Source organism: Cucumis melo, chromosome 9 (genome assembly GCF_025177605.1).
Source record: "Cucumis melo cultivar AY chromosome 9, USDA_Cmelo_AY_1.0, whole genome shotgun sequence".
In the NCBI taxonomy this organism is placed as follows: Eukaryota; Viridiplantae; Streptophyta; class Magnoliopsida; order Cucurbitales; family Cucurbitaceae; genus Cucumis; species Cucumis melo.
In genome coordinates, this window is record NC_066865.1 from 4,512,773 (window position 1) to 4,532,946 (window position 20,174).

The 20,174-nt window shown below is 34.2% G+C and overlaps 2 protein-coding genes across 4 annotated transcripts; both read left to right on the forward strand.

Annotated features, from left to right (window-relative positions):
• The first annotated feature begins 442 nt into the window (after nucleotides 1–442).
• LOC103498116 (golgin candidate 6) lies at nucleotides 443–13,894 on the forward strand. Of its 3 annotated transcripts, none has more exons than XM_008460604.3 (20): nucleotides 443–604; nucleotides 731–859; nucleotides 989–1,041; nucleotides 1,147–1,274; nucleotides 1,353–1,405; nucleotides 1,713–1,859; nucleotides 1,990–2,063; nucleotides 2,158–2,227; nucleotides 6,315–6,368; nucleotides 7,728–7,823; nucleotides 8,514–8,564; nucleotides 8,652–8,738; nucleotides 8,839–8,952; nucleotides 9,040–9,111; nucleotides 10,508–10,690; nucleotides 10,832–10,935; nucleotides 11,109–11,157; nucleotides 11,305–11,370; nucleotides 11,588–12,352; nucleotides 13,146–13,894. In XM_008460604.3, exons 2-20 carry the CDS (start codon nucleotides 836–838, stop codon nucleotides 13,689–13,691), a joined length of 2,736 nt encoding a protein of 911 aa, XP_008458826.1. In that variant the 5' UTR covers nucleotides 443–604; nucleotides 731–835; the 3' UTR covers nucleotides 13,692–13,894. The 3 variants fall into 3 exon arrangements, with proteins under 3 accessions (XP_008458826.1, XP_008458827.1, XP_050946020.1); XM_008460605.3 differs by having other exon boundaries at nucleotides 457–604; nucleotides 744–859; XM_051090063.1 differs by lacking the exons at nucleotides 443–604; nucleotides 731–859; nucleotides 989–1,041; nucleotides 1,147–1,274; nucleotides 1,353–1,405 and having other exon boundaries at nucleotides 1,784–1,859; nucleotides 2,165–2,227.
• Nucleotides 13,895–15,341: 1,447 nt separating this feature from the next.
• LOC103498117 (glucuronokinase 1) lies at nucleotides 15,342–18,775 on the forward strand. The gene is made up of 6 exons (XM_008460607.3): nucleotides 15,342–15,750; nucleotides 16,178–16,327; nucleotides 16,740–16,928; nucleotides 17,011–17,127; nucleotides 17,552–17,712; nucleotides 18,344–18,775. Exons 1-6 carry the CDS (start codon nucleotides 15,529–15,531, stop codon nucleotides 18,585–18,587), a joined length of 1,083 nt encoding a protein of 360 aa, XP_008458829.1. The 5' UTR covers nucleotides 15,342–15,528; the 3' UTR covers nucleotides 18,588–18,775.
• The last annotated feature ends 1,399 nt before the right edge of the window (nucleotides 18,776–20,174 follow it).

Below are 20,174 nucleotides of genomic sequence, written 5' to 3' on the forward strand. Positions count from 1 at the left end.
AATTAAATATCAATTTTTTATTATTTTACGGTGGTCTCTATTTCGGTTATCAATTTATTTATAGAAAAAGTCTTATTGAATTTTATGAAGTTTATACAATAAAGGCTAAATCATCACTAAACGTAAAGTATAAAAACTATATTGTTACATGATAAAATTCAAAAATTAAATAGTTACAAAATTAAAATACAAATACTAAATTATTACATTAACCAATGAAAGTTGGACGACTGAACTCATAAAACGGAACCTTTTATTTTGTCATTGGGTCTTGTTAGCCCGCACTTTTCAAGGCCCAAAAAACACTCGTTTTATATGGGCTGGTGAGGTGTTTTTCTGGAGGCCCAAAAATTCAATCACAGGCCTGAATACGTGGGCTTTGGGCGTGTCTTTCCTACCGAAGCACATCTCTTCCAATCATAAATCCACAATATATAGTAAAAAAGAAAAGAGAAAAAAAAAAAAAAACAAAAAAGTAGAGCTACGAATTCCGTTTTGGTCAAGAGACTCGGAGAGCTCGTGAAAGCAAGAACAATACACACTCAATCGCTGTCAACCGAAAATCGTCGGACGCCGAGATCAGCCACTCTGTTTCGAACTCGAGGTTCGTTCCTTTTCTTCTTATCGGATTTCTGTTCCCTTTTGGTCGGGTATTTGTTCGTTTATTTCTGCGTAACGCTTCATTTAATTTGAAATTTCATTTCTTGGATTTTCAACGATTGGGTTACAGCTCTCACTTTTAGGGATTGCGTGTATAACGTTTACGAAGTTTGGATTGGTTTCGGAACGATTGTGTTGGCTTCTGATTCTGGATTCTTTATATTCTTAGTGGAATATGGATTTGGTCTCTGGTTATAAGGTGATCTCTCTCTCTTCTTTGCATCCGAATTTTCGTGGATTATGAGATTTTGAATAGTAATGTGATGCTTGTTTGTAGTTGATTATACAATTTTTAGCATTGTTTTGTTTATCTGTGAGTTTCTTGCAGGGTGTGGTTGGGCTTGTTTTTGGCAATGAGAATTCTGCAGCCAATGAAGATAGGTAAGTAGATGTTGTGTCCTCGTAAACACAGAGATGGATAAATTGTACGGCATACGCTTGCCCATCTATATATATTTTGGTTAATCGTGTGCCCTATTTCCATAGCTATGTTGAACGTGTATTGGATCGCATTAGCAATGGTCAGCTTGCGGAGGACAGGAGAACTGCTATGGTGGAACTTCAGTCTGTTGTAGCAGAAAGTCGTGCTGCCCAGCTTGCTTTTGGTGCTATGGGTGTGTGCTTTGCTTGTCAATCTAACTTTAGTCATATGAATTTAGAAATAAAAATGTGCGTTTGACTTGGTTTTGCAGGATTTCCTGTGCTCATGAGTGTTTTGAAGGAGGAACGAGATGATGTTGAAATGGTTGTAGTTTATCTGTTCTTTGTTTCCCTTTTATTGAAGAATTCCATCTTGCTTTAGGAGTCTAGTTATTTCTGAGCTAAAATACAAGTTTATTGCCTATTTCAATAAGTTCTGGAAAAATTAACGGTAATATTATATATGGTAAGTCTAGGTTTGTTTCTAGGCGGAGAAATTTTCATTTGATGGTCTTATTCATTATTAGTTTTAGTTCAACTTCACCAGCTGTGGGAATACCCTGAAAAAAGAAAACTCATTTTAACATTTTTTAGTATGTATAGTAATATGTTTCTCCATTACTTGAGTTCAGGTTCGAGGGGCCCTTGAAACTCTTGTAAGTGCATTAACTCCTCTGGATCATGCAAAAGGGTCTAGGGATGAAGTCCAACCAGCTCTGATGAACTCTGATCTTCTTTCGAGGGAATCAGACAGCATCTCTCTTCTTTTGAGTCTTTTGGTGAGTTATTCCTCTTATGTTTAAATATATTTTTAATATTCGTAGGTTTTGGGGCATGCATTTGCGTAACTCAGTTCTATATCTGATCACATTTCTGCTCCCTTCTTTGGCTTTCTTTTGTGCTTTTCAGTCAGAAGAGGATTTTTATGTTCGATATTATACTCTTCAACTGTTGACAGCTCTTCTTACAAGTTCTCCCACGAGGTATATTTATTTACTCAGTTTGTTTATTTATTTTGTTTCTATTTCTGTACCTTTTACTATTCTCATTAGTTGAATTGCTGATTTTCCCCTTAAGGTTGCAGGAAGCAATTCTCAGCATTCCTCGTGGTATAACTAGACTTATGGACATGCTTATGGATCGTGAGGTATACTTTGGCTACCCCCCCAAATGGTTTCTTGGTGAATGTACATAAGAAATAACACCGTGTTACGTGAAAACTCTAATGTAGGGAGAAAAACCACGATAGACCTTTTTCTTATTATTTTCTTCTGAATGAAAAAAATACAAGGGAATAGAATTAATAGGCAACATAAACCTTAACAAAAAGGGAAATAATTTTCTCTTTTCTCTTGCTCTTAGTATAATACTCTTGTACTTTGAGCTAAATGCTCTTTTATTAATAATAATTTAAGAGGCTTGTCTCCTTTAAAAAGAAAACAAAAAGGGAAAGAAAAATAGGGTATGGTATTTTACATAAATACCCTTGGGCTTTTAGCATATAACAAGCTCATACTTTCTGACACTCCCTCTCAAGTTTGGACATAAATGTTAATAAAATCCAATCTAAGGATCAAACATAAATGTTAATAAAATCCAATCTAAGGATCAAAATTAGGCCTGAGAAGCCCGTTAGTGAGATTATCAGCAATTGGTTGATTTAAGGGATTGTAAGGAATGCCTATGCTACCATTGTCCAATCTTTCTCTAATAAAGTGTCTATCAATTTCCAAATGTTGAGTTCTATCATGTTGGATAGGGTTATTGGCGAAGCTAATAGCAAATTTATTATCACAGCATAATTTCATAGGCACCTCATAGTCTTTGATGAAGATCAGTTAGAACCTTCTGTAGCCAAATTTCCCCACATATCCTCGAACTCATAGCCTGTATTCAGCTTCACCACTGCTTTTCGCAACAACCCCTTGCTTCTTACTCCTTTAAGTTAAGAGATTACCCCACCCAAAAGTATAGTACTCTAAAGTGAATTTTCTGTCAACAACAGACCTTGCTCAATTTGAATCAATATAGGCCTCAATACACCTTCTGTCGGTCTTTTGGAACATTAACCCTTTACCAGAGTCATTTTCAAATACCGGAGAATTCGGTTAATTGCCTCCACATGTTCCTTGTAAGGAGCCTGCAGAGCTTGCATAAACTAACAATACTTACTGCATAGGGGATATTTGGTCGAGTGTGAGATAAGTAAATCAATTTTCCCACCAGGGACTGATTTTTTTCTTTGTCAACTGGAACTTTATCAATAGAATTTCCCAGTTTAGCATTCAACTTGATAGGGGTATCAGTAGGTTTGCATCCTGTCATATCTGTTTCCAATAGCAAGTCAAGAGTGTACTTTCTTCGGGATAAAGAGATACCTTCTTTTGATCTGGCTACCTCCATTCTAAGGAAGTACTTAAGATTTTCCAAATCTTTAATCTGAAATTCATCCGACATCCTTTTTTCAATTGGACAATTTCAACGGTCGTTCCTAGATAATACAATATCATCAACATAGACGATCAATACAACAATCTTCCCATACTTTATATACCTTCGAAAATATCATCAACATAGACGATCAATACAACAATCTTCCCATACTTTATATACCTTCGAAAATAGAGTATGGTTAGAGTGTCCCTATTTGTACCCTTGGGACTTATCAAAGGTGGTAAACTTGTCAAACCATGCCCTCGTCGATTGTTTCAGTGCATACAAGAATTTCTGAAGCTTGTACACCAGATGGTTAAACTAGGATTCATAGCCTGGAGGGGAACTCGTATAGTCTTTTTCCTACAGTTTTCTATTTAAGAATGCATTCTTAACGTCCAGCTGATACAAAAGACCAATCTTTATTTACTGCAACAAACAAAAGGACCCTAATGGTGTTTAACTTCGCAACAGGAGAATAAGTCTTAGGGTAGTCGACCCATAAGTCTGAGTAAATCCTTTTGCACTAACCTGGACTTGTGTTTGTCAAGAGTTCCATCTGCTTTGTATTTAATGGTAAACACTTACAACCCAAAATTTTATGCCCCTTAGGAAGGGCACAAAGCTCTCAAGTCTTGTTCTTCTAAAAGGCTCTCATTTCTTCCATGAATACAACTTTCCACTCAGGAAACTCTAAGGCAAGATGAATATTATTAGGTACAGTGGTAGATTAAGACCAGCTGTGAAGTCTCTGAATTGAGGGGATAGGTTCTTGTGAGACACATAGTTACAAATGGAGTGCTTCGTGTAGGATTTGATACTTTTCCTCAGTCCAACAGGAATGTCAAGAGAAGATCGTACTCATGAAGATTACTTGAATGATCCTGTTTGGTCTCATCAATTTCAGTTTTTGCCACAACTTCATGAACACTACCCCTTTTAATCTCATCAACATTGCCCTTTTCACCCATATCTTCTGGACTGGCTATATCAGGCTGTCATTCTCAATCATTTTATTATCAACATATGATTTACTGGATTCAGTCATACCTTGATCTCGCAATGATTTAAAATCTTGGACCGGAGCCGGTTGAGCAGTAGCAACAGATAATAATGGTTTGCCAATATGTGGCTTCATAGTTCATACTGTTGTTCAACACATCCCGAATGAGAGAATCCTCCCCTTTCCAGAAATGTTCCTGGATCACCTTAAGAATCATTTTAATGGAATGAGACCAAGAAAAATAGTTTTGGCCATTCAGCTTCTCCCCTTTAAAGACTCCTACAGACTGTTCTAGACACATAAGTAGAAGACAAAATAGGGAACGAAGTTACCGGATTCTCATAATACATCGACAAGGTTGTAGGAATGCTAGGATTGGGTGTGTATGTAAAAGCTCCTAAAGGTTCCTCAAATGCTGCAAGTTGATGTCGAAACATAGCCAATTGTTGTTGGGTGGTATCCTGCACATTTGGTTTGGATTGGACAGAGGACTCACCAAATTCAAATTCTGACTTGGCATGGAGGTTATTGGTATGGGGATGACAATTGGTAGGATTTCTGATAGGTTATAATTTCTGGTTGGATCGTGGTGATGAAAGGTTTAGTTTGGCTGGCCTAGGGTTTGCGGTGACATTGAAGGATGCAGGACGGGTGAAGTCGACAGCTGGTTCACTAGGGTTTGGAGCAGCTGGGTATGTGGCGGTGTGTGGACAGCAACCAAGGTGCTTGGTGGCGCATGTGGATGGTTGAAGAACCCACTCAGCGGCACTTGCTGTTGAAGAGTCATGCTGAAATCGGCGTCGTCTGAAGGCGGTGGAACAGTTGGTCCATGGCAGCGGCGTTGACTACGGCTTAGACAGCAGCGCTGACACCGGCTGCTGTCTCGCCGGCAGTGAGGTCCTCCTCTATTCGGGTTCCATTAAGATTGGTGTCTAGGGTTTTGTCGTTATCTCGCTCTAATACCATATTAAAAGTGATGAAAAGAAATAACACTAAGTTAAGTGGAAATCCTAGTACAAGGAGAAAAGCCACGGTAGAACTTTTTTTGTTATTTTCTTATGAATGAAAAAATTCAAGAGGAAAGAATTAATAGGCAACAGGACCCTTAAGAAAAGGAAAGATAGTAGGGTATGATAATTTACTTAAATACCTTTGGACATTCAACAAGTCCTTACTTTTTAACATGACTTATATTTAGAATTTTGACACTGTATTAGACTGAACAAGTTTATCATTAATGGACAAATTAAAGCAGCACAAAAAAAATGTTAAATTGGCTCTTGATTTAAGAATTACTTTCTAAAATCAAGACAATGGGGGCACAATTGTAAATAGGGATAACATACGGTGTTAGCACGACTATGGGTTGACTTAATGATTGTTGGGAAAGTAAAAAAGTGCATGAATTTTAGTGGACAAATTCAAATCTTGTGGTGGCTACCTTTCTAGATGTCAAAAACCTACAAGTTTCTGGAAAACCAAATATTGTAGTGGACTATGAGATTAGGTGAAATGCAAGTAAGTAAGTTGGTTGGCATACTCGTGGATTTAAAAGAGTATATCATAGAGCAGTAGGACTTGAACTCTTCCATTAGAAGAAAAGTTAAAAGTTTTAGACTGTTTGGAAGCATATATTTTTTTACCGGTCGACACACACTCTTTTGCTACTTGTGTCCATGAGGATAATAGTTTTTGTCTAATTTCCTCTCTATTGAACTGTGTCGCATCTAGAGTTACAACAAAAAGGATTTTGCTTATATTAGAATTATTCATTAAAAATGTATTGTTTGCCTTTTAGGTTATACGGAATGAGGCTCTACTGTTGCTTACTTACTTGACCCGTGAAGCTGAGGTTTGATCTTTTCTCAGTTATATTGATCATAGTTATGTTTGCATTTAAATATAAAAAATTACAAGCATTTGGTTTTCTGTAATTTTATTTATCCGTTAGTAGCACTGTCTTATGTTAACTTTATTACAAAGTCAGATTTTTTTTCCTTTTTTTGGTTTGTTTGTTGACAATTGTGAGGTGGGAAAATTGAACCTTTAACTTCAAGTTTGATAGTACGGGCACTATGCCAGTTGAGCTATGCTCAAATTAGCTATCAATAAGTTGGATTTTTTTTCCTAATAGCACTTTTTTACTAAGACATCAGGCTTTCATTAAGAAATGCTAATGAAAGAATGTAAAAGGGCATGCAAGAAAACCAGTCCATAAAAGGAATCCACCACCACCTACCAGAAATGATTTCAACCCAATAGAATAAGACCTAACTAACAATTACAAATAATTTGATTCGTTGAAGCCCCAAAGAAATATTAGACCTCACCATCTCCCAGACATCCTGTAAAAATCTCTCAATTCCACGGAAGATCCTGCTATTCCTCACAAGTAGGCCCACCCCTTACAAAACTGCAAAGCAACATGCCTACCATAACACCGGGCCCTTTTGTCACTAAAAAGGAGAGTACATCAAATCTCCTCAATCAAAGAGGGAAGTTCCTTGTTACGCACCATGCACACCATCCCAAATGAACTAAAGCACCGACTCCATAGAACAATATTTTAGACTTATGTTAACCTACTAGCCATTGAACAATATTTTATTTTGGACAAACATTGTTTTAATATCATTCTATGTAAGAATAACCTTTTAAATTCACGATTCTACATTTTTAATTACAAATGACAAACTTGCAGTAGTAATTTAGTACACCTTATTTAAAATACTTAAATGGATTCTATAATAATAACCGTTTTATTTAAAAGAATAATAATAATAATAACTTAACACATAAATTGGTACTTCAATTTAAAAAGAATGGCTATTCTAGACTAAATAACGCAGGAGTGCTGGAAAGAAAATCAATAACTTCTTCCCTTAAATCTCTAAATTCATGATACTACATTTTAATTAAAAATGACAAACTTGTTGTAGTAATTTAGTTTACCTTATTTAAAAATACTTCAAATCTAGTATAATTATTATTGTTTAAAAGAGTAATAATAGTAATAAGTAATAACATACAATAGATTGGGTAGTTAAATTTTAAAAGAATAGCTAGTTTAGACTAATTAACGCTGGTGTAAATCAGTAGGCTCTTCCCTTAAATCTCTTTTTCATATATAATATTGGTTTAAAATTCATGTTGTACCAATAATGATTTTGAAAGGTGCTTGGCCTTCTCTGATGAAACTTTTCAATTTTAGGAAATTCAAAAAATTGTGGTATTTGAAGGAGCATTTGAGAAGGTTTTTAGCATCATCAAAGAGGAAGGAGGTTCTGATGGTGGTGTTGTTGTGCAGGTAGGTCATGATTGAAAACTTCGTTTTTTTTAGTTTATGCCACATGAGCATTTTACTGTTTTGAGTTGACTTGTGAGATACTTATCATTTCGAATGTGGTACCTTTTTCTTTTCCCCCTTTCCTCTAAAGTTCATGACCTTTCTTACATTTGGAAATGATGGATTGAAACTTCTGTTCCTACGAGAACCTGATTTCTGCTAGAAAATAATTATTTTATTTTATTGCATCTTTTTGGAAATTAAGTTGAAATATGTGTAAACGTTGCTATTTTAAACCATCTTGGACAAAAGAAAAATATAATATGCTGGAGAAGTAGTAAGATAAAATTGGTAATGAAAATTAAAGAACCGATGGATTTTCTTTTTCAATCTCTCCTTACAGTGTTCCAGAACTCACATGTTATTCAATCTGGCAAACATGCATCATAATTTGTATTTTTACTTTTTAAATTTACAGGAAATTTAATTTATAGACAGTGGTCGGGAACTCTTCAGGTCCTCTTTCTCATTAGTTGGTCTATGAGAAGTTAATATGCTAGAGACAATTTAGATTACTCATCTGCTCATTTCCTCAGATCAAAGTTTTCAGTTCTGTTTGCTGATCTGTTTGAGCCTCTTGATTTCCAATAATGTCCGGCTGATGGAAATATATTGAGTTTCTTATGGTTTTAATGGGTAATTCTTAAACAGGATTGCCTAGAATTGTTGAACAACCTTCTTAGAAAAAATGCATCAAATCAGGTGAGCAGCTTCTATCTATTTTTATCTGTTAATACCTTGCCTTCTGTGTCTTAGTTTTTTCTTAAGGTTTTAGAACGTTGTACTCAGGTATTGCTGAGGGAGACTATGGGATTTGATCCATTGATATCAATTCTGAGGTCAAGAGGAGGTACCTACAGTTTCACACAACAAAAGGTTAGATAGTTGTACAATTGTATATCACATGAAGGCATTTTTAATATCATGTTAAAGAAGTCTTACTGGTGCCTTTTTTTTGTGAACATCTTGCCAGTAGACAGTAAATCTACTCGGGGCATTAGAAACTATAAATTTACTGATAATGGGAGACCCCAAAGTTGATCCAGGAAAAGATGGAAATAAGCTGACTAATAAAACGACTTTGGTTCAGGTTTGCAATAGAAAACAGTTACTATATTTTCATAAATTGAAAAGACTGAGGTTCTCTGATGAAAATTGTGTCTTTGCCATTACACAGAAAAAGGTTTTGGATCATCTTCTATTGTTAGGTGTTGAAAGCCAGTGGGCCCCTGTTCCAGTGCGTTGTGCGGTATGTAAGCTAAGCTTACTATTTATCAATCACTCACAAATACAAACACTGTCATCTTTAAGACTTATTTCGATGGACTGAAACATGTCCAGAAGTTTGAATAATGTATATTCTTGAAACTCCTTTGGTTTCTTGCCCCAAAAATATTGATTACTATACTTCTAGTTATTAAAATCTAAGAGTAATTTCACAGAAAATAATTTATTTCACTTCTAATAAACTTTTCAGGTGTCAATATTTCTTTTTATGGGATAATCATTTTAATGCAATTTTGCTAAAAAAAAAAAAAGAAAATTCAATCGTCTTTATGAACTTAGGGCTGAAGCCTGACGAATTCTCTCTTTCATGAACTTAAGCTAGATGAGCTATGTCTTATTTCTTGTCATTTTTATAATTCCTGTTTGTATCCATTCTTGCTGGTCAACTGGTATCATCTCATATAAATTATCTACGTTATAATGACAGTAAATATTTATGATGAGATCTGTTTGATATTTGTTTGGGATTTGGATGTTTATATAGTCGTGCAGTTATAGGTTCCCAAAGCGTTTCTGCCTACAAATATGTGCTAGCATATAACTAGATGAACAAGATGTGTTCTATAAGTTCACATTTGTGTCCTTAAGTTCTGAGATGAAATTTTATTGTTGCCAGTCCTTCGATATATTACTGATTCAACTATATTGAATCTGATAGGCCTTAGCCGTAATTTATTTATCAACAAGTATAGGGAGAATTCGAGAGCTCCAATTCCTCTCCAAGATCTCATACGGAAAACATTTACATAGTATTTTACCAAAAAGATAATCTTCCTCCACTGCTCAAACCGTTTACATACCTCACACCCAAGCCCTTTTAACTAACAATAGTCTCCACAATCTTCATATTTTTCTCACACGCATTACCACCCCCTCCCCGCACGCTTATGCACATACACTCTAGTAATTTGGGGCCTATCATAATCATAGCACTGTTGTTTACTGCTTTGGTGTGTGTGTGGGCTGGGGGGTGGTCACAGTTTTGATAGTGGTTATGTGACAGAGGATCTGTTACCTTGTTAAGTATCAAAGTGATGTCAATTCAATAACCATACTACGTCCACTTACTGATGTATGGAACATGACGACAAATGTTAAACTAGAGTAACTTTGAGATATTAAATTCAAAGCTGTACTTGTGGGATTAATCAAGACTTGCAGAAGCTGGGGCAAGGGACATAAACTGTATATATATGTGTGTGTATTTATATTGTTATGCATAGTCAATTTCTTAGATGGTCGCATTTTCTTTTCTTTTCTTTTCTTTTCTTTTAGTTTGTTTGCATTTAGCCATCACTGATTATGAATGGATGCCTGCTAATACATTCAAAATGTACTTTTTCTTGCATTATTTTTAGGCGCTACAATGCATTGGCAATCTGATCTCTGAGCATCCCAAAAATCTTGATGCTATTGCAACCAAACTCCTTGGAGACAATGTGCAAGAACCTGCCCTGAATTCAATTCTTAGGATCATTTTGCGGACATCAAGTACCCAAGAATTCTTTGCTGCTGATTATGTTTTTAAGTGCTTTTGTGAGGTTGTTATGCCTTCAACTCACTACATTTTTTCTTCAACAAAACATATTAAGGACCTTCATCCATTTAATTTATTTATTTTTAATAGTTAAATTTCAAATTCAATTGTGTTATTGCTCTTTCAAACATGTTTTCTGAATCAGAAAAATTCTGACGGACAAACAATGTTGGCATCCACTTTAATTCCTCAACCACAGTCCATGATCTATGCACCACTTGAGGAGGATGTGAACATGTCATTTGGAAGGTTTATTCACAAATCCATCCTGCACTGTTCTTTTCATGCTTTTTTAAATTCACCCTTTTTTGGTTGCTAATGTAGAAGATGGATTGAGATTCCATTAACTTGTAGTTTAAAAATGTTAGTTCACAGATTCTTCTATTTGGTTAATGATAATATCTGATAAGTTTTTCTTGCAGCATGCTATTGCGTAGTCTTACTTTGAGTGAAAACGATGGTGATCTTGAGGTAATTTATGTTCTAATATGAAGGAACTGTTGAAGTATATGATGTCGTTTGACTGTCTGCACCACTAAGTATCATTAGCTGTCAAATGTCCCTGGAGGGACAAGTATCATGAATTCTATAATGACAATCTGGCTTACACGATTGCAGACATGTTGCAGAGCTGCCAGTGTTCTTTCTCATGTGATTAAGAACAACAATCAGTGCAAGGAAAGGGTATGGATCGAGATAAATTTCATTCTAATGTTTCACCTCTTCACAGTAAAGCATTGGTTTTTTTATTTTGTTACTAATCTTGCACGCATGACCATCTTTTTCTTTGTTTCCCATACTTTTTTGTCGAAAAGAAAGAAGAAAAGACTATCTTGCACGAGTGAAAAGTATCTTGGGGAAAAAGAACTTAATTTTCGTATTCTCCCTTTCTATGTTTCAGGTATTGAAAATAAAACTTGAAGCTCCCATGCCTTCCTTGGGGGATCCTGAACCTCTGATGCATCGAATGGTGAAGTACTTGGCTGTTGCCTCTTCTATGAAAAATAGAAATGGGAAGTCGGCCTTGAACAGCAACTCATATGTTCAACTAATCATATTGAAGTTGCTAATCATTTGGTTGGCTGATTGCCCTAGTGCAGTGCAGTGCTTCTTAGATTCACGTCCCCACCTCACATATCTGCTTGAGTTGGTCGCAGATTCATCTGTAACTGTTTCCATGAGGGGTTTAGCAGCAGTTATCTTGGGAGAGTGTGTAATCTATAATAAATCAAGTGATCATGAGAAGGATGCTTTTAGCATTGTTGATACCATCAGTCAGAAGGTTGGGCTTACATCATACTTTCTGAAGTTTGATGAGCTGCAGAAGAGCTTTCTTTTTGCCTCCAAGTCATCAGAACCGCGGAAAGTTCTGACAAGGTCTACAGCTGCTAGTATGGCTGAAATTGAAGATGTTGATGAGGACGATCCTTCTAGTCAGAAGGATGAGGAGCTTCCCATTCTCTCATCTGTTTTTGATTCTCATTTTATCAATACTGTTAAGAAATTGGAAGCAGATGTTAGAGAGAGTATTGTTGTGATATATAGTCAACCAAAGAGCAAGGTGGCTGTGGTGCCAGCTGAACTAGAGCAGAGGAAAGGGGAAACTGATGGTGAGTACATCAAGCGGCTTAAAGTATTTGTAGAGAAGCAATGCACCGAGATACAGGTAATCATTTGCTTCGATGCTTATATTCTTCGCCATTGATCCTTAAACAGCTAATAAAATTGGCATGCTAAGTAGCATATTGCTAGTATTTCTTTCTATGTTTTTGGCAAACTTTTAGGAGCAATACTTTAGCTACGTAAACCGAAGAAACACTACTAGCTTTTTTTTTTTTTTTTTTTTTTTTTTTTTTTTTTTTTTTTTTTTTTTCCTGTTCTTGGGTCAAATTTTGGGACCGAAATTTTAGTTAAGTTGGGTTTCTTTTTTTGGATGTGAGTGAATTGTTTTCTCCCTCCTGAACCAATTGTTGGGTGTCAATTCTATTTTGACGTCTACAACTAAAATATAATTTTATCTTCCTACTTCACCATTATTTCAACATAGGAAATGATGAACTTGTTTACTTCATTATTTCAACATAGGAAATGAACATGTTTGGTAACCATTTCTTCTTTCTTTCTTTCTTTTTTTGGTTTTTTAAAGTGAACATATTTTCTATCCATTTCTTACCATGATTTGCATTTTTGTGAAGGGGAAGTATTGAATTCTCCAAATGCCTAACACAAAAACAAGTTTTAGAAAACTACTTTTTTTTTTAATTTTTCAAATTTCGGTTCGGTTTTTTAATATATTGGTAAAAAGTAGATAACGAAGCATGTAATTGGAGGTGAGATGGGCGTTTATGGGCTTATTTTTTCAAAAATGAAAAACAACACGTGAAATAATTTCCAACAAGGCAAACAAGGCTGAAATAATTATAATTTGATTTTGATCCATTTACCTTCTCTATTTCTAGGACCTTCTTAGTAGAAATGCAACTTTAGCTGAGGACCTCTCTAGATGTGGAGGGAACGACTCTTCGAGTGAGCAGAGAGCAAGTGGGTCATCAAACCGAGTCCAATTAGAGACGCTTCAAAGAGATCTTCAAGAAACATCTAAACGGCTGGAACTGCTCAAGGAAGAGAAAGTGAAAATTGAATCTGATGCATCTTACTACAAAAACTTAGCTAGTAAGATGGAATCCGATCTTAAGAGCCTCTCTGATGCGTACAACAGTCTCGAACAGGCAAATTTCCATTTAGAAAAAGAGGCAAAAGCTATGAAGAGTGGAGAACATTCCATTAGCCCTGATATTGAGGCGATTAAGGCAGAAGCAAGGGAAGAAGCTCAGAAGGAGAGTGAGACTGAACTGAATGACTTGCTTGTGTGTCTTGGGCAAGAACAAAGTAGAGTGGAAAGATTAAGCGCGAGGTTAATCGAGTTAGGAGAGGATGTGGATAAACTTCTCGAAGGAATAGGCGACGATCTGGGGATGCCTGAAGACGATGAAGATGAAGACTGATATGCATTCTGTGATGTTCTTGTGCCTTTTCTTCTCCTCCTCCTTATAGGTATGATTGATGATGTTTTATTCTCCATTTGTACATTTCTTGTTGAATTGTACAGTTTGAAACTTGTCTACTATACTCATTCTGGAGTAACAGGAGGGCTCAGTTTAAATTATGATATATTTGAATCCAAATTCATTTGGAGTTTGCAACGACACTTACCCATAGCAATCAATATACTTGAGTTTTATAAACAAGTCAAATCCAAATAGATCCGAAATTAATTCTTAAATTATATATCGGAGGGTCTCTTTGGAATGTGACTCGGTGCAAAAGTAGCCTTTTCTAGTATTTAAAAACATAACCTGTAAGTCACGAATTTTTATGTAGCTCAAAAGCAAATGAAAAAGGAAAACAAAAAAAAAAAAAAAAAGAAAAAAGAAAAGAAAAGCTACTACTCTATTATGCTAAATCAATTAGAATCTAACACCAAACATCGAAAAAGGAATGAACTTTTTTTTAGGAAAAATACTAAATACGTATGTAGATAATATACACAATTTTACCCAATTTAACATGGTTACCATACATAAACAACAATTTTCCAATGAGACAAATCAGTTGAGTTAGTGTACTTTCACTACTCTAATTAATCCACAAACCTGAGACAAATTGATTGTTTTTATTGGATTCATAAATAATTTATACACATCCTTTACAAAAGTGCTTATTACTAGTGATGGATCCATGAATAATTTTATACACGGTGCGATCCTATATAATAAACACAGCAAAAACTTGTCTAAAATTTGAACTTATAAACTTTTAGTTATAAGAATGAATACACAACCACTACAACTATATTTTATTAAAATAAAGCATTATTTAATATATATTGCAATTTGAAACTTCAAAATTAATATTAAAATATAAAAATCGATAATGTGATGATGCCTTAATTAGTCTCTTAATAAATTCATCCCTGGTTGTTACTTGAAAAATTGTTAAAAATGGTAAAGTTGATAAAATAATTGTATTGACAAAAATGTGTACAATAGATTTGTGTATTTTTGTGGATTTCTGTAATGAAGTATAAATATTTTACTTTTTTTAGGAATATGTCCATTATATTTTATTTTTTTGTTCTATTTAATGTTCTTTTGATTTGTTTTAAGATTCTAATCTGTAAGGAAAAAAGTAGTAAAGGATAGGAAGGGAAGAGAGAGATTTGAGTTTTGGATTAAAAAACAAAATTAGTTTTTGGTATAGAAGATTTAGAAATAAATTAGTAAGATTTTTTTTGGTTATTTAAGTAATAAATGAAAGGACACAATAATAAAAGAACTAACTATTGAAACAGAAATAATTTTTATTTTTTTTAAGTTAGGAGAAGAAACGTTTTATACAAAATTAACAATATAGGATTTTAACCTCCTCCTCCTTATTATTATTATTCTTAAAAAAGAGAAAAAAAAAAAAAAAAAAACCCTTTCTTAAATCATAGATGCGTAAAAGGCAAAATGGAAAAGAAAAAAAAAGGATATGAAACTGATAGAACAAATTAGAATTTCTTGAAGAAGAGATTGTCTGCCAGCTCATCATACCTTAGTGGGTCCCACGTACATTATCTATTTATTAAAAAAGAATTTAAAAGAATTGTTTAACTGAGCTTTGTAAAATCCATATTACGTCTTCTAAAGGCCGACAAGTCAAAACGGAGTTCCATTCCGAACGACTCTCCTCGGCTCAAGAAGACGGCGGCTGCGGCTGCGGCAGAAGCAGAAACTCTAATTCTCTAAGAATTAGACTGACAATTGTTTTGAAGAGAGATAGAGAGATAGAGAGATTGAAATGGATTCCAAAACATCCTCTTCTTCCTCTTCTGTGATCGAGCACAAGGCTTATGCCAGAGTGGGACTACTGGGAAATCCGAGCGATGTTTACCATGGTCGCACCATATCTTTTACTTTTTCGAATTTCTGGGCCTCCGTACAACTCCGGCCTTCCGATGAGCTTGTCATCACACCCCATCCCACCCACGATTTCGTCCATTTCAGATCCCTCGATCATCTTGTACGTTTTTCTTCACATCATATTGAAGTTGTTCATTCGTTATGATAGATCTGGTTTTATTAGGTCAGGTTAGAATCTCTGCAATGCACCTACATGGATTTACATATACACATTGCATTATCGAGAATTCAATGAGCAATTGCAGTTTTAGAATGTCTATATAAAATTGTGGTTTTTATTTTCGGTAACGTGTTCATATTATTTCTATATTTTCTTGTTCTTGTTGCAATTTCGTTTTTAGGGATCTAAAGAGGAAATCGTTGTTGAATTGCGCATTATTGTATTGTGTTGATGCGTTGGAATTATTGAAATTTTATTGAATGAAATGCGAAGACTATTGTTAAGTTATGATCGTGAACTTTTTTAAGTTAGCCAATATGTCCAAGAATCATAGGGAGATTAAAGTTTGTTTTCTTCTGTTTTACAGATAAATCGGTTGTCCAATGAAGGTTACTATGGAGGGGTGCGATTGCTTATGGCTATTTGTAAAGTCTTTTATAGTTACTGCAGAGAAAAAGAGATTAATCTTCATACAAAGAATTTTACTTTGTCTTACGATACTAATATTCCTCGACAGGTATAGTGCATTGCTCAATGCAATATTTGTAGATTCATAGTCATTTGTGGTCATTGAAATAGATGCTTTTCTTTTCATTTCATTGTTAATTGGTAAAATAGCAATGCATTAAGCTTATCAAACCTTTGGTTGTGTTGCCTGTATGGATTTGTGTTGTTTTCATGAGATTGAAAAGGGTCCCTTCCAGAATTTTTGACTCAATCAATGATTCAATACTCAAATTTATACCAGCGTGCAAGCCCAACTTTATTTTCCATAAATGAATGCTTAGATTGCATCGTAGTTCTTATTGATCTGTAATTTGCTGACTTATGTAATTCTGTTTGAGTTCATACCGATGATACCCTTCTTCTGCATATTGACTTGTTGCAAAATATATCAAATGGCTTAAGTTATAATTTTGACATTCCAGACAGGACTTTCAGGTTCCAGTGCTATTGTATGTGCTGCCCTGAGTTGCTTGCTAGACTTCTTTGATGTCAGGCATTTGATTAAGGTGGAGGTCAGACCTAACCTTGTTCTTGCCGCAGAGAAAGAACTTGGCATTGTTGCTGGTCTTCAAGACCGTGTTGCACAGGTTTATGGTGGCCTTGTTCACATGGTATAACTCCTAAAAATTTTGTTGTATTTATGAATATGGAAATAGGTTGAATTTTTAATGATGTTCACTTGTATTTCGATAGGATTTTAGCCAAGAGCACATGGAGAAGCTTGGGCATGGTATATACACACCAATGGATATTAATCTTCTCCCTCCACTATATCTAATTTATGCTGATAATCCAAGTGATTCTGGAAAGGTTGATATCTTAATGGACTCGAATTGTACATTTCCATTCTTACAATCTCTCGTATCTACTATTTTTAGTTTTAGTCATGGTCTGCTGGCTTGTTTGTACTTGCATGAATTTTTTTTTGACAGAATCATAAAACTAATGCATATTACATCAGTAAAAGTACTGGAGAAGCCCAATGGTATTCTGCTGTTTTTTCCCCTCTATAAGATATATTGTCTTGAACCTGCGCATTAAATGCCAATATGAATCACAACTTATCATATTTTTTTTGTGTCAAACAACCTTCACAACGCTGCTTTTGACCGAGGCTTGAGAAATTTTCACATTCTTCAAATCTTGCAGTTCCTCTGTAGATGGATTGAACCTTATCATTGCTGGAATTGTGGTCTTGAATACTAATCACCGTCATTGATCAATGCAAATTCAGGTCCACAGTACAGTACGGAAGAGGTGGCTTGATGGTGACAAATTCATTATATCATCAATGCAAGAAGTAGCTAAGGTTGCAGAAGAAGGGAGGACAGCTTTACTCGAGAAGGATTATTCAAAACTTGCCATGCTTATGAACCGCAATTTTGATCTTCGCAGGTTAGTATTTCTTTAGTCAACAAATTTAGACCATAAATTAGGACATATAGCTCTTGAGTAAATCTTCAACTCCATAACTAATCAAAGTTGCATGTATGTTTATTCCCTTGGAATAGGATACTTTGTCTATATGAGAATACTTTGTGCAAGTTCTGAATTCTGGGCTAGAACTGCTATGCAGTTCCGAAGCTTGTGGAATGGCCTAGTTAGCTATTTGAAATTGCCCTCCAGGATAGGATCACTTCCTAAACCATAAAATTTGGCTGGTTATTGCGAAAAGTTTGATCTTAGATTTCGTCTAAGTTTACAAGAATAGTGTCTTCTGAAACACTTCTTTTTGAAGAAGCAATTAACTGACTGCTTTCTGTATGCTTTCAAGTACATTTTTAAGAATACTTCCAACAATATAACAAAAAAACTGTGCTCACTCACCCTTACATTTAGACAGGAGATGAATTATTTACTCCTGTTTATGAGAACTAAAACACTTATTTTATAAGAAGCAACTAATCGAGTGCGAAAGTACATTTCTAAGAACACTTTCAACAATTTAACCAAAAACTACGCTCACTTACCGTAACATTTAGATAGCATATGAGTGTTATTTACTCCTATTTTTCCCTTCTCATAGGAGTATGTTTGGAGATGATGTTCTGGGTGCTTTAAACATAGAAATGGTGGAAGTAGCCAGAAGAGTGGGTGCTGCTTCAAAGTTCACAGGCAGTGGAGGAGCTATTGTGGTATTTTGCCCTGATGGGCCTTCACAAGTGAAGCTTCTGAAGGAAAATTGCCAGAAAGCTGGTTTTGTTCTTCAACCAATCCAGGTTGTTCCTTCATGCCTAAGTGAGGTTGATCTTAAAACTCTTTCTAGTTGATCCATGAGAGCTTGGAGTGAGTTTAGGTTTGCTGAGGAAATACATGTTTTTTTCTTTTCTTTTTGGACAGATATTATAGGAACTGCTAAACTTGGTAAATTGGTATTAGGCGTTTTGAAATCTCTGAGTTACATATGAACGTTCGACATTCTTTTGATCAACCAATAAATATTGCTCTCTTTCATATATATTCATTAATATCCAAATTTTTTAGGAGTTTGTAAAATAATGGAAATGCAGTATTTACAATTGTTTTTATCATAGGTTTTGTTTAAATTACTATGCAAATTAACATTAATGTTTAGAACTAACTTCAATTTTTATGTACTACTTGCTGGAATCAATTTGATGATGTTAAATTATAGTCGTTATTTTCTCTTTGATGATGTTTAAATTACTATACAAATTAATTTTTTATTTATTAAATGTTATAAATGTAATGTTCTCAATTCTCATTGTTTCTTGCCAAAAGTATGCTTGGCTCCGTAGTGGCATTGTTTCTGGTTTATTTTACAAAATTAAAATTAAAAAAAAATTGTTTAGTATCTTTTAGTTTCTACATTTTAATTTAAAATTTATTACTTAAATCAACTTTTTAGGGTTTATGATTCAAAATTGTTATGTCGTTTTTTTATAATCTTGATGAGTATAGTGTGGAATCGAGAGATCAAATCTTCTGCCGTTGAACGAAGTTCAGAAACAATTAAAATAAAAATTCAGAGGTTGCTTCGTAGCTTCTTTATTCTTTTTCCTTTTTCTGTAAAAATTAAAAAATCACTAAAATGTGGTCTTTGTGAGAATAGCAAATCCAATTTGTACCAACAAGATTTGAATCATATTAGTTGTTAAGTTAAAAAGTATAATTTTGTCCCTATAATTTAAATAGATAAGTATAATTTTGTCCCTATAATTTAAATAGGATATTTTCAAATATAACGAAAAGATTGAAACTATTTATAAAATAAATCAAAATCTATAAAATTTTCTATACTATCTTAATTTTTTATTTTTTTCTATATTTTATAAATAGTTTCAGTTTTTTCTATCCAACAAAATTTTCCTTAAATTATATTACAGAGCTCAGAGATGAATTAAGTTTTCTTCCTTTAATATTTTATAAATACTTTTATTTTTTTTCTATAAGCATTTCTCTTAAATTAAAATTAAAATTAAAATTTAGTTTTTAGGATTTTAAAAATTTTACTTTATTTCTTATCATTAATAAAATTGTTCCAATTAATTCCCATCTTAAGCATTATTTATGTCAAACTATAGGCACTCGAAGTACACCAACGAAAATCCTAAAAATTATGAAAATTAATGTTTAAAATATAGTTATTATCTTCTAATTTCCTCTTTAGATTAATTTGAAGTTCGGAAAATAACCATCCTCGCAGGTATGCCTTTAGCAATTCACTCTCATGTTTTCTGTCATATTATCTTTTGAATGAATTTGGCTCACTTTTGAAAATGCAAAGGTTTCTTTTTACATTCTACTAATGGCATCACTCCAAAAATTATCGAAGTAGTTAATGAAAATAATTGCTTACATCTCTTTCCTTCTCATTTCTAGTTTCTAGCTACTCG